At 35.9% G+C, this 15,083-nt stretch overlaps 2 protein-coding genes across 2 annotated transcripts in view; one reads left to right on the top strand and one right to left on the bottom strand.

Moving 5' to 3' along the window:
• Window positions 1-2,463: 2,463 nt before the first annotated feature.
• Window positions 2,464-3,613, bottom strand: LOC119076219. The gene is made up of 2 exons (XM_037182871.1): window positions 3,212-3,613; window positions 2,464-3,143 (listed from the first exon to the last, which is right to left on the bottom strand). The coding sequence occupies exons 1-2, from the start codon at window positions 3,457-3,459 to the stop codon at window positions 2,642-2,644; spliced, it is 750 nt and encodes a 249-aa protein (XP_037038766.1). The 5' UTR covers window positions 3,460-3,613; the 3' UTR covers window positions 2,464-2,641.
• A 5,397-nt stretch (window positions 3,614-9,010) lies between these two features.
• LOC119076218 (IDLSRF-like peptide) overlaps window positions 9,011-15,083 on the top strand; it is a 57,734-nt gene continuing 51,661 nt past the window's right edge. Inside the window, exon 1 of the mRNA XM_037182870.1 lies at window positions 9,011-9,726. Within this exon, the coding sequence (XP_037038765.1) occupies window positions 9,603-9,726 (124 nt within the window). The 5' untranslated portion in view covers window positions 9,011-9,602. The remainder of the gene's footprint in view (window positions 9,727-15,083) is intronic.

Raw genomic sequence — 15,083 nt, 5'->3', positions numbered from 1 at the left:
CCAGCAGCATCAATACAATCGATGAAAAGAACAATTGAAGCAATAGGGTTTTGCAAGTACCTTTTAGCACTATCGATCTCATTTGTTGAATTATTTAGATTTCATGAGCTTTTTTTGGTGAAGTAAGCGAGGAACGGTTTTGAATACATATGGTTCCACAGTCAGAATTAAAATGTTAGATGTTTTAACTAAAGTGAAACTAAAAATAAGGAGTTTGAGGAGATTAAGGAGGTTTCAGGAGAATTTTTGAAAATCAAGGAGATTTAAGGAATCAAGGAGGAGTGGGCTCCCTGAAGATATCATCAAAAGTAAACTAAAATCCAGTATTTAAAAATCACCCCAATGTATGCTTTTCCACGCAACAAAAAGTACTCCGTGTGAGAGAGCAAACTGTCAAGTAAACAAAGAAAAAATTGAAAAAATCAATTTTGATCTCTCACACGGAGTACTTTTTTGGGAAGTGGAAACCAAGCCTAACTCGGAAATGAGCTTGTAAACTCATTCGTGTGCTTTTGAGCAACTATTTTTCAGTAACCCTTTTTTCGACTAGGGTAGTTGCATGCTTCGCCTTCTGCAAACTCTACAATTTTCGAGAAAAAAAAGTTGCCGAAGCCTGTTGCTTGCCGTTATCCAAAAATTGTTACCTACCTCATGTAATGAATAACTTTCACAAAATCCAATGTCATCTTCTAGCCGTAGTAGTCGCTCATGTTTATTGCTGTCGATTCGCAAGTTTTGAAAGAGATCAATTTTGACCGTTTTTTAGCCCCGTACGAAGTACGAAGGGGCTTATAGGATTACGATGCCGTGTGTAATTGATGGAATTCGAAGCAGACGGTAAGGGCAAAGTGTTTGCCTATGTTCATAGATGACGAATCCGCAATAAAAATTTGGGCCGTCTGTCCGTCTGTCCGTCTGTCCGTCACGTCGATATCTTGAGTAAATCAAATCCGATTTCAAAAAAAAAAATTTCCCTGAAAGATAGTCAAAATAGTGAGGCTAACTTCGAAGATGGGCATATTCGGGTCGGCCCTTCGTGAGTTAGGGCCACCTAAGTGATTTAAGGTCTTTTGGTGATATTTATGGCAAAATAAACGATGGAAATGTAAATGACACGGCAAATAATAGGTATTGTCAATACCAATCCAGGAAAAAAAAGTTTTTTAAAATCGGGTGAGTGGACCGTGAGTTAGGGCCTTAGAAGTGAAAAGCTACTAGGGCCCTATGTGTATTTTACATAGAACTCAAGTAAATTTCATTCGTTTTTCGTAATTTTTGTGTCATTTGGAAGGTAATCAAAGGCCGAATAGAATGTTGTTGAAAAAAAAATTAAATTTGGGTCCTCGGACTAAGGCCGCTACTAGGGCCCTATGCGTATTTTACATACAACTCGAGTAAATTTCATCCGTTTTTCGTAATTTTTGTTTCATTTGGAAGGTAATCAAAGGCCGAATAGAATGTAGTTGAAAAAAAAATTTGGATCCTCGGACTGAGGCCGATACTAGGCCCTATGTGTATTTATACTCAATAAATTAAAATTTTAGGGCTATTTGGATTTTTTGTTTTATTTGAAAGGAACGTCGTACGGGGCTTCGTATTTGCGCTATGCGCAATTTCTAAGATGTACACATTACATAATAATTTTACTTTAACCGGCGCATAGGCTTACGGTCAAAGTAGGGTGACAGACGCACTAGGGTCACGTACGCAATAGATATACGGGTTTGTACGGGGCTCAGTCGCAGCAAACGCTCCGACTGTTCTGATGGCTCGTTTTTCATTCCCAAAACGTAGGTATTTGAAAATAGAATGAACACAATAGCTACTTCTACTAGTTCTGATATAGTGCTGAAGCAATACCCTCTCGAGCACTTTAACTACATTTACTAAGGTGGCAAAAATGCAACGTACTCTTTGCATTTTGCATGTAAAATTAGAAATTAGTCAACAGAGTATGATTCTACAAATAAAGGAATAAGGTGGTATATTGACAGCTTTAAAACGAAGTTTGCTTGCTAGAGAGGGTATTAGCTGAAGTGATGCTCTTATCACTAATTATAACCAAATGTGAAAGTTGAGGTTTTTTCTTTCGTTAATTTGAAAACGAAATGTTCGCTTTCGTGCAGATCCTCCACATTCTTCGGCATAATGTACACAAATCAGCCAAGATATGAAAATTGTCTTAAGATTTCAGTGTTAAGTCCAAATACAAGACAGTCAGGTTTTCAGTGCGGACTAAGGGCCTTACTTCCAGTAATCATTTTAAGTGAAAACCACAATCTGTCTTAATAATCTACGAAGGATTAGGGACTCGACCTAACAAGTTTCGAAAGACTTTTTCAATTTTTGTATTAGATTTTCAGTTTTAGGGGCCGTTAGAATTTTGTTGCACACCAATCTCCATCCGCGACCCGATATACGACGATAAGGCCAGTGGGCCAATTATTCTATTATTATTAGCCCTTGCTTGACTCGATTTAATTGCCAAAAGTTGTTTTGTTTTTTTAACATAAGTGGGGATAATTCTTGAAGAACATTGCAATTCCATCGATGAAACACACAACCAAATGTTCGTGTAAAGAAAATATATATTGTCGAGCCGTAGGTCGAGGCTCATAAATTTTCATTAGGCAAAATTAAACTATTCCGAATGTTGTGCGCCGATTGGGCTATCTTCTAATCCCATTGTACTATAATCTGTTCCATCACTTGCATTAGACACCGACTCATCATCGTCCACACCATTCTCCAATAAATTCATAATTATTTCCTTTATAGTGATTTCCTCAGTAGCTTTATATCTCCATGTGTAATCGACAAAACTTGTCAGATCGGCTTTCAATTTAATTTCCCATGGCACTAAATCATCTACCGGCTCCACACTGTCATTTGTAACCTTAGGGTCTTCTGAAACTTCGCTTTTATCACATTCCAGCGGACTGCTCTCCTGTTGTTCCATCATGCTCGTGGCACCACCTGTGTCGGTTTCCTCAGCAATTTCACCTGTAATCCTGTCATGATCACTTCGACTAATATCATCTTCTTTCAACTGAATCCATGAATCGAAATCATCGACTGCGCTTCCTTCGAATCCTTCTGCATCTAACATCCCATTTATGCGTTCAATAGCGTCCGATAGGCGGCTACAAATACGAAGAAAAAACATTTTTCTCTCGAGAACACAAACACATGGGTTGATTGGTCACCTCACCTATTCGACTTGCCGTGAACAGAAGTATACTTTTTGCAATACGAATCCAATCGAACAGTAATCGAATTTGCTAATCTCATGAAATGTGCTGACATCTTATCGCCCTTACAATTGGTTAACACTGAGTTTCGATACTTCCTACCGATCGGTAATTTCTCGTACACTGATTTTTGGAGCACACTTTTCAACAAATCAGTTGACCTCTTTGAGCGCCGCAGTTTGACTGGCTTCTTCTTTGAGGGTTTCATAATTATGTACAATCGCGATGATCTGGTTCAACGTTTAGATATCACACACTTTTCGATCGAACCTTTTAGACAAAACACGAAAATGAAAAAAGTTCTACATAGAGTGTGTGGTTCAAAAGAAGTGACATTCCTCAGGGTAAAATAATCTCGATATTCACCACCTTTTATTGTAACAGGGCTGTAGCTGTATATGGGCCAAATTCACCCTGAAACCTTGTGGTTTGTGTATTACATTCTTTCAAAAGTTGCGTTTATTTCGTTGGTAAGTTTATACCGAATTTCTCCAATGCTCATGTCACGCTGAAAAAGGTTCATAATAGCGACAATCGAATTTCGAAAGTTATTTAATTCACAATATTAAGTATTAATCCTGGGTTCACACTCAAAAAGTCACAAAAGTGATCGTCAAGTCTGTACATTTCTAAAAAGGACAATATAAAGTTTAGTTCTCCTTCCTCCAGCTACGGCCCTGTTTACTAACCCTCTAAAATATCATTTTGAAAAGGGAGAGAGTACACCTCAATTTTTTCACCTCTCACACATAGCGCTCAAAATGACTTACAGCACGTGACCTGTCACCGTTGTTTTGAAAAGAAATGTCAAAAAACCAAATGTTTACAATTTCGCTTTTCGGGAGAGGAAAAACCATTGTGGTGAATATAAACAGATAAAATCGAGAGACTTTTTTGTCAGCTGTTTTCTTGATTGATCGTTGTTATGGTTTGTTCATCTCAAACTGCGACATATTAGATTACTTTAGCAAATCACACAATAATGACAAAACCAATAATTTCCAACAATAACGAAAACGATATTGACACGGAAAAATTTTATCATTGTGAATGAGGCGGGATGGGTAAATATGTTCACAAATCATGGTGTTATGTGGTGGCAGAATTCAAACTTCTTTCATTTTGTGTTTAAAATTTTTGAATCCGGTTGATTTGACATTTTCAAATGAAAGTCACACAGAGGATATAAGCGTTTCATGTGAAAATGATAAATTTATATGAATCTCTCGATAGACGTTAGCGTTGACAATAAGTGAATTTCGAATTTTTATGAATAAGCACCTCCAACTAGGGAGAACTTATAAATATAAAATTGAATCCTTGTGAAATAAAATCGCTGATTTAGCCTATCGGTTTAATCAATGGGAATTTTTGAAAAAAATAAGAAAGACAAACGAGAGGAAACAGCACTAGTCTTCAGTTTTAGGACGTGTGCTGAGAAAATCACTTTTCTGTTGAGGTAGAAACAACGATTTATGCACAGGACAACTGAAATAGACAAACGCCCAAATGAATCAAGACTCGAATTTATGCTCCAGTAGATCCAGTAATCCAGTATAGCTCCAGCAATCCAGTATATTTGAGTATATCCACTATATTGTCTATAAATGTGTTGACAGAATCGTCATATAGTTGATTGTTTATTTAATTTAGAATTTTTGTCTACAACGTGTGTCTCTGAACAAACATAGATTTATTGAAATCTGTAGACTAGAACATTCTGAAGCTAGTGGAAATGAGATGGAAAAATTAGCTTGCCTTTTGACGACACAATTTACAGAACAAGTTGTGCTGTGGTGAGCATAACCTCACAAACAGCACGTGGAGCACATGCTCACCCGAAACACATTTTTTTTCAGGTAACTCCCTTTACCATTCAAATAGACCAGAGGATGCGATTTTATATTTGTCTCAAGTGGTTTATGAAACAATAGCATGGGACAAATATAAAATCGCACCCTCTGATTGGTTGCGCAATTTTTGATTCTCAATAATAATTGTCTTACAACTGGAAATTTTGAGCCATAAATAAGAAGTTAAAAAAGATTGTCCACATAACAGATTTTTATGTAAGTACACCCGCTACTCATAAAATTCACCAGCAGTCACCAGCACTGCAAATGAGGTATCAATGGAAAGCTTAGATAATGTAAGTTACAACTAGCATATTAGGTTCACATTAAGCGTCATCAGTACCAGCCCAGACCTGTCAAAAGTTCACACAGATTTTGAAAATTTTTGTTGTACATTTTTTACAACATCTATCAATGAATCTAATGAAACTAGACATTCCCCGAAAGTATTTGAACTCAGCTTTCCAATGAGCCCACTCTCACCCGGAACGATCGCCAAAAAATTAGGTTAAAAAACACCCTTTTTCCATCTTCGGATATCTTCAGCCAGGAACCAAGTGTAGCTCGAGACTGTGTGATGCCTGTTTTGAGGTCTACTGGCAAATACCTGGCAAACCATGTGTATATTCATCCCAGACGAAATAATACCACTTTTTCACTGCTATTATTTCACCTAGATTGAACATTGTTCTACCTTGGTGTATATTTCTCGAATCACTTCTTATGTACAATTGTATATACACTCGCTGGCGCTCGTTATATACAATTGTACATACGAAGTTATTCTCGAAATATACACCAAGGTAGAAAATGTACTATTATCTGTCTAGAACGATAATCTCGAGCTTATCCCTCTAGGGAGTTTTTGTTTATCTCGATATCTGTTCTCGACAGATAAAATATGATATGCACCTATTGCCAGACTGTTATTTTGACGTGTAGGCATTATGACCCACGCCTTCGGCTAGGGCAATAATGTCCTACACGTCAAAATACCAATCTTGGCAACAGGTGCATAATATATATAAAGCTGAATATCTGCTTTTAAGATAGTTGTCCGGTGCACAAATTATATTTTTCTACTTCAATTTAATTTCTGTTAAAGTACTTCAGAAGTATTTTGAACAGGCCTCCCACTAAATTTTGCCCTGTCCGAAATTCGGACATTTCGGACAATTTGTATAAAATTTCGGACATTTCCAGAAAAAATTTCGGACAAATGTTTTCCAGTTTTCACTAAAGAATCGCAATAGGAATAGTCTGTGAGACATTTAAAATCATTCCCACACCAAATTTCAACGTTTTATATCAGCAGAATTTGGTGACAAATTCTAAACTCAAAAATTTGTTTGGAGTATATTTTGACGTGACATGAATTGATCATTAACTTGATATAGGACTTGAAAAATGTTTTACTAAAAGTATTGTTAAATTTGAGGGTTAACTGAAACCTGGCTGAAAATATTTAAAAAAGAAAGAAAAAGTTTTAGAACGGCTTTCTTCAAATAAAACTAGTTGAACTTCCGGGCAACATACTTTTTTACCGTAGACGAGACTTCAATTCCAAAAATTTTGTACTAATGCTTAGAAATGTATTTTACTTTACTAGTGAGGGAATGTAGCCTTTCTCTCACTAGTGAAAACCCTTTCCCTCGCTCGTAAAGCAAACGCCATACTATACACTGGTTTAGTAATGTACTATTGTTCGCACTTCAAATTTTTGCTAGATGCCTACTAATATGTCGACCTTCAAAACATCAGTCGTATTTTTACTTTTCGAAGCTCGATACGCCACAGGCAGGCAAATTTTCTATTTAGTTCCAAGTAACTTAAAAAATTCGAAAATATCGATAGTTCCCTTACTGAATAAAAAATCTTTAAAAATTTGTCAATATGGGATGCAGAGTTTTTTGAATTTGACTGCCTTCAGAAGTTAAAGTTATCCTGAAGAAACCAGGAGAGCGTGTCTATCTCATCGATTATTAAAATATCTATGTGGAGGCTCGGATTGTGACGAGTTAAATGAAAGTAGTTTAAGTTAATGGCGGCTCGCCGGTTCACTGATGATAAATTTTAAAATCTGTAAAATCGTCTATCAGCGGACGCCTGAGTTTCTATGGTGAACGAAAAAAAAATTGCTTTAGACGATAGAGCGTGAAAAACTATGGAACAAATCCGTTGTTGGTGGAAAAAAAATTTGATAGCGGAGATCGCCGTAGAATAAGGGTTTGAAAATGCAGACCTCCGCCAATTGCAATAGTTTTGCATGACCAGTTACCTCAGATCAAATTTTTAACACTTTGAGGCAATAGAGAAAGGATCAGTCTAATACCTAAAACTACGATTTTTTCTTGAAACTAAAGTTTTCAGTCTTAAAAATTGTAACGCAACAGACCGTTATTGGCGGAATCTGCCCTTAACAAATTCAGTAACGATTTAATCAAATTAAAATCGTTTTTAGTAAAACACTTATTTAATTAGCGAATGACTGTTGTTGACTGATGGACGAATCTTAATTCAAATAATTCAAAGGGTTGTACATATGTACATATGTACGTAAAATTAATTTACTCCCTCATAAATTTTAAGACAAAGAATTGGTACATGGAAATTATAATTGAAAAATGTATGAAGCGCGCCGCAGGCGATTTTTTTTTTGTAGAGTCTTTTATAAGTTTCAATATTTAAATCCGGTCAGATCTTGAAGAAAATTTCGGACATTTCGGACATTTCGGACAATTTCGGACAAATGTGTAAAATTTCGGACATTTCGGACATTTCGGACAAGCGGGACGCCTGATTTTGAATTCTGCCACCACATAACACACCATGATTTGTGAACATATTTACCCATCTCGCCCCATTCACAATGATAAAATTTTTCCGTGTCAATTTCGTTTTCGTTATTGTTGGAAATTATTGGTTTTGTCATTATTGTGTGATTTGCTAAACTTCTCTATTAACATGAGTAGACAATGTCAATACAATCGCCATGAAATTTTGGTGTCATCAACACATAATGATAAGAACAAAGAAAGTTGTTGAAAACTGATTTTTTTAAAAAGCTTCGGAAATTGCTTCAAGAGTCTCATAAGTGCCTGTGAGGCAACAGCCTTCAAGCATACACTACTGAAACTGGAGACGCTGGAGACTGAAGTGCCATTCTGACTGTAAATAAGTTTGGGGAAAAAAATATCACACAAATAGTACTCTAGTTGGCAGCTGTCGAGCTGTCACTACGACACCTCATGCTTGCTTGCGATCAACGCACTTCAAGCATGAGTGGTACTCTAAACAAGGTGCTGAAACTTGACAGTGTGTCACGCAACTGCAAATTGAGTAGCTCAGTTGAGTAACTTTTTGTAGGTGCCAAGGTCCATACAATTTTTGGCGTTTTTGGCTGCCGAAAAGCATCAGCGCCACTATGACGCCTCATGTGTACACCTCAATTGGTTGACTTAAAAAATGATAATCCCTAGAGATGAATTTTTGTTTAAATTTTATCGCGCAATTCAGTACCGAAAAGCTATCTATAAGTTCAAAAAAAATGAATTCGAACCAGAACGTAAAAAGCTCATTTCGTCTTGAAAGTTTACAGCTAAGCTTTATACGTCTTTTCATTACCAATGTCCTTTCACTACACCTGACTGCCTATACATCCGTACAACGCAAGTGTACCGAAATAGTCGTCCCTTTTCGTTTTACAGGTGTTTGTTTGCCTGTTATTTTTATTCTTCTCCACATAAACCGAGTCGAGAAAAGTAAACGTTCATTTTCATTTAATATTGCAGAGTGCGTTTCACACATGAATGGGGAGTGGTTTTATATTATGTATTTGCCACACTATATCCCGTCCGTCTGTGATCGCGTTTTCGTCATCTTCGGTATTCGTTGTCGTCGAGGCGGCGTCGTGCCCTTTATACCTGCTGCTTTCACGTTTGAATAAAAGCATTTGTTGCGACCAACATCGTCACAGTCAAGTTTCGGGATTTTCTGTTGAAACATCGTTCGATAGAAAAGAAACGGAAACACCATCACAATAATCCCTTTCTCATATTATACTCAAACTGAAAATATATTTTCTTAGAACTTTTCATTTCATTTTAAAAGTAACTTGAGCTCGGTCGTGTTACAGTTTATCGGGGGATAAAAGTGTGCTGTTGATTTCCACCAGAATCGAGATAAAGGAAAGAAACATCAAATATTTTTCCGACTATTGTTTGCAACGAAATAAATATTTCGATCGAAGATTGTGTACGGTTTTGAGTCAAACAACCGAATAGACCAGAAGTTCTTTTTTTGTTTCCTTTTTTTCTTCGTTTCATTTTCATCATAATAGAATAAATTGTACTGTTAACGATACTCTCGCTGTTGCGTTTCGGTTTTTTCGGGTTTGCTTTGTATCTCAGGCATCGAGCAACAGATACATAGACATATAATTTGCAACCAGACAATAGAGAGTTGGTAAGAGAAAATTGTGTGAAAAACAAGGGAAAATATGTCGAAAATAATTTGGTTTACGCTGTTCGGTGTTTTGTTTGCGTCGCTCCCATTTTCTGTGCTTGGAATCGATTTGAGTCGACTGTATGGTCACCTGGGGCCACCAGTTCAGAAACGTAGTGGTAAGTTTTTTTTTTTTAAATACTGAGCGGTTTATTATGATGATTAATGTATTCTCCTTTCGTTTTATTTTCTAATTTTAATTCGGATTTTTTTCCACCGTTAAAATCTGAGCTCATGAACGGTAATGCTCATAAAGTAATTAATTCGTAAATTCATTCATATTGTGCCATACGACCAAATTTATTTGGTAATTGTTTGATCAATAAATTAATTTTGGTAACTGTGTGAATCATGGTTGCAATGGAAATGTTTTCGTTTTCCATTTTCATATACAATAAACTTTATCGAACTTTAGGTTCGTTTATAATTTCCTATTGTTTTAAGCTACAGTGGAACTATAAGCGAATCTTGAAAGAAAGTAAAAATACATCAAGGTCGACATATGTTATTGAAATTAGGTCGCAAAGAAATTTTTATTCACTTCTATCGATTACATGCATATATGCACAGAACACTGTGTGATTATTGATTATATTAATCAAGCCAAGTTAATCAGAACGCAGTACTTCTGCTCTCTGCTTTATGCTATATATCCGTATGTAAACTGCCTTGAAATTACGAAATTAGTGTTTCACAACTGCAATGAGTTTTCATATAAATATTACTGAATAGCAATTTTCCCCACACGAGGCGTTATCCCGAGGCGGAGACGAGGTTGACGAAAAATATAGTAGGTTAAGTGTTCCAATCCTCGGACAAGAATGAGTCCTCGAACATCTATTGTTCTTTCATTCACAAACTTTTTTATGAATGACAGAACAATTGGTGTCCGACGACTCATTCTTGTCCGACGATTGGAACACTTACCCTATGCACAACATTCCAGATAACGTTGTGTTACAAGTGTTGTAATGTTGATTTTTTTAGTATTCGACCCAAGTTTTCCATAAAAGAGCGAAGCGAGGCAATAGACTGTTCCATTTTGTAAGTTGTTCACTTTGATGCCGCGGGGACACAATAGAAAAAAATAGTTTCGTGTTCACTTTTGCAATTTTTTGTATAGACTGTTATGATCAGAGCGAGAGAACCGAAGACTAGTTAATTAGAACTTCCCTTGGGGTACTTGTCAAAATATTGCTTTCTCTTTCAACTTGCTACGTTGAGAGCGAGAGGACCGAAGACCAGTCTATTATAAGTTGTCAAAATATTTCTTTCTCTTTCATCATAACACTCTATGTGATGCAGCGGGGACAAAGTTCGAAATGTTTTCGACATTCGAACTGGAACACTCTATAGAAACGAGTCTTACAAAGAATTAAAGATCGAGTTGTGGGCAAAAGTGCCCCGAAGTAAAAAGTAAACAATTCCACAGATTTTAAAGATCCCCTCACGAAATTCAAGAAATCATTGCACTTAAAGTAACAATAAACTTCATTTGAAGATAAAGTCAAAATCGAAATATTTGACTAGAAAATCTGAAATTTTTAATTCAGTGAAGCAAGTAAGACCGATGGTTTCAGATTCGATTGGAATTTTTGAGCTGATTAGATCAAAATTGCAGTCCCAGGAATATATTTTAAAAGACGCTCACGTTTCTTTTTATATTCTATTCATCCCATGCAATCGTAACTGAATATGACTCTAATTATCCTGCCAGCATATCGCAATATACGATTCCTTCTTCGTATTGTGTTCATCGTCATTGGCATAGAGTACACAGGATAAACGTTTTCTTCGAAATTGTTCAACTATCTTCTCCATCTACTAGCTCAATTTTCATAGAAATCGATTCACTGGAATTGATAAGTTCTCGGCATCCACACTGCGTACGTGTTTTAATACCAAAATGTGTTTTATAATGGAATCATGATGCGATATACAAGGACATGTACCATTAATAAAATACTAATAATCCGCCACTCTGGAATACCTAATAATACTCTAACCATTATTCGTATCTATCCCACCCACGTCATGTTCTATTATATTCGAAAAGAATAAAAACAACGATAGAGGACATCCATTAAATCCGCCAGTTGATTTGGACGATTTTTCGGTATCGTACAACTGTCTCCCCTCGTCGAACGCCAATTCTACTGCTTACCGAAAAATCATGCGAATAAAATGAATAAAAAAAATGAAATCTAGGTATGGGTATGTGAAGGTGGATGTCTGTTTTTGACGGGATCAGTTTTTGTAAATTTTTCTAGAAACGATTTCTCCCTCTCTTGGTTGTCGCGATTTATGAACGGCCCCCAACTTGTGAAAATGTGAAATTTAATTCCAGGTGACTTATTAACCACATGAATAATGAAATGATTTGAGGTTCGTTGAGCTCAGGTGGAATTGATAACACCAAATTTGGTGTGTCTAATGCCAAAAATGAAAATTGAAAATGCATATTTAAAGCAGGCACATCAAACTTTCGTGCCAATTAATCGCACGCAAGTTCTAGCATTACAGGGGTAAAAATGCGGCTCGACAAAAAACAGAATTGCACCAACCATAACCTATTCCCATCCCCATTTTAATTATGCTAACACAAGATTAATGGATGCGACAGTGTTGCTTTTTCGCATCAAAGCGTTATACACATTGTGTAATACACAACCAGTTTTAAATGAGCATAAAAAATGGCATCGTTTGGGTGTGGTAATGCAAATTTTTATTATTTTAATGGAAAAGTTCATGATCATATTCACTTACACATACGGTTAGGTTTCCGTGTACTTTATGATTTTACATCCGTCTTCGGTTAGAATTTTTCGTGTGTGATGGATGTGTCAGAGTGAAATATAATATGGAACAGTAGATAGACTGTAACAGATTCCGCACGCAAATGTAACTTCTGTTGATTGTAAGAACAAGCACAGTGTAAGCAATATATGCATGAGAGAATTATGTCGACATAAAATTTTACTTTAACATGTTGATGACCTAGACTAAGTTTGGAACGAAAGATTTTTCTTAACTTGGATTTCATATTTCGTACCAATTAACCCCAAACACCATCACGTTGATAGTAACTTAATTGGAACTTGGAACTGACTTTGCGATTAAATTATTAAAAAGTTTCTTTCGAACATTATATGCAAATCCCACGGCAAATCGTACATCATACCCACACAGTAAAAGCGTCTGCTCTGCTCTCCATTTATTATTATATTCGTCTTTATGCCATATGCTAAGAATATAGGATTCCAACAAAAGAATTTCAGTTTCCATAAAAATTTCTGGATAAATATAACTCTGAAATATCACGCCGTTAAGCAGACATTGGGATTACATTGCATTAGCATTCTTATGCTCTGTGTTTGTATCCGAAAAAAAAGGATATGGGCGATGATTATCCTTAAAACATAAAATGCCATTTTTATTCGCTCGTATAACTGGTGCAGAGATGATCCCTTCGTTTTTTTGTTGCGGGAATGAAGTAAAAAAAAGTTATTTTTAGACCGAAACACCAATCCATCGGTGCCATTTCCTTTGAAATATTGTTCAGTAAATTTGAAGTAATATAAAGGAATTTATTTTTCATTCAAGGATAGGCAGAATGTGAGTTTGAGTTGGGACGGTACGATAATTTTCCCTTTATAAAAGATTGAACTTAAGATCCTACAGCAACTGACAATGTCGATATCCCAAGTCATTCAGAAGACAGCGATATTTTTAGTCTAGACATGTTTACCAGCAGATTATTGAATTGTAAACAATGGAAATTTACAACAGAGTCATGGTCGGTCGGTTCGTTTAAGCCTGTAAATTTAATGTACATTTTCCCACCAGTTTGATACATTTTTTATAAATCCACCGAAATATCAAGCAAGGTAATTTCAGCTCAAGGCCTGAGTTCAGTAAGTTCATCTTAGCATACATTACATTATAGACTTGCAGCAATCCCTTTGGTGAATGATATGACATATTACGGTAGTCTACCTCTATTCATATTACTAATCTTACTCATTTCAATTATCGCTAAGCGAGCGGGATTTGCCTGACGTTTATTCATCGAGTTATCGACCCTTTTTCGAGTCGACATTCTTTTGAGATTTCGAATAGGATGGTGCCTTTCGGTTTACAACAAAAACAATTCCGAATATTTCAATTGAATATCTATCCTAATTTGAGGAATATACATTCCGTGTTCCAACAATGTAAATGTCGCTTTGCTTATATGAAATCTACATTTGCATTGCTTAACCACGTAAAGCCGAGTACGTACGAACTTCGAATTTTTAATTTTGACGAGTCAAAATACCGCTTTCTCCTTAAAAGGTCGTGCTATACAATAACTTCTTTATCAAAATAAAATGTTGGAAGCACGGACATAATTTCCTGCAATTTTCATGATTCATTTTTTATGATAACAGTCTTAACTTCAGTGTTTCCCTCGGAATTGCAAACACAATAAGGGAACAGGCGAACATGAGGTGGTATCTCGGGAACTACCTTATCTGACAAATGTTAGACTTGGCTTTGGGATTATTCACAAATCACATACGATCTGCAGGGGAAGCTTAATTTGCGAATGTCCCCTCTACATTTGTAAAAGTGGACATGGAATTTTTGAATGGAATTAGCAATATCATGGATTTACGTAGCCTGTCTAGTTGTATCAAGATGGACCATTTTATGGCTTTTTGATTTTTCCTACCGACTAGTAGCTTCCTTAGATCGTGGCGAATCTACTACGTTAAATGTTAACAGCACTGAAAGTAGAGGTTTTCAATTATAAGTCCCTAACACGTACTATGACGTCTATTCATTAGTAGCATTTCCTACTAATCACGCTACTTAGTTACAGTGGTCATGGCTCAAAATTATTAAAATTTTCACTGAAGAAGAATATCACGAGGCATTTCATCCATACAAAAATAGTTTCATCTTGTGTGTAATGACAGGTATTCCCAGAAAATGGGATAACTTTTAAACTCGTTACATGGAACAAAATAAATTCGATAAAATTTTTTCGATTATCCGTGATTGAGGTTGTTCCTTTTTTTCCTATGTTCGATTCTACACCCAATGACGTCGAATTTTAAACCAAAAGAAACAACAAAACGAAAACAACGAAATGAGATACAGCACATTAAACCTTATGTGGGAATAGAAAAAACTTTGAACTTTTGAGCCAATATTCTCAAAGTTCTTGTTTATCAAAGACTATATGCTTCTTAAAAATTAATGTTTCAAATTATGTTCATTCTTTGTACAGACACTCCCAAGGCACTTTTGTTCCTTTTGTTGGTTTCATGTTTAGCCAATTGAGATAAATTTATTTCAGAAAGAATATTTCGAATGAATGGAATAGCACGCAATCTGGGTAGATGTAGCACCAATATTTAATATGGTATCAAGTAACCAAACCATTGCAATTTAACTTTCGAGACGTATAGGGATACGTGTATAAACCCAA

The sequence above is a fragment of the Bradysia coprophila genome, unplaced genomic scaffold (genome assembly GCF_014529535.1).
Source record: "Bradysia coprophila strain Holo2 unplaced genomic scaffold, BU_Bcop_v1 contig_232, whole genome shotgun sequence".
In the NCBI taxonomy this organism is placed as follows: domain Eukaryota; kingdom Metazoa; phylum Arthropoda; class Insecta; order Diptera; family Sciaridae; genus Bradysia; species Bradysia coprophila.
The sequence above is the reverse complement of the archived record's forward strand: the minus strand, read 5'-3'. Positions and strand labels throughout refer to the sequence as shown.

Excerpts from the sequence above, each read along its gene's own strand:
- LOC119076219 (XM_037182871.1), bottom strand. The coding sequence starts at position 3,459 with ATGAAACCCTCAAAGAAGAAGCCAGTCAAACTGCGGCGCTCAAAGAGG. Across the intron at positions 3,144-3,211 it reads GTTCACGGCAAGTCGAATAG|CCGCCTATCGGACGCTATTG; the intron begins GTGAGGTGACCA and ends TCGTATTTGTAG.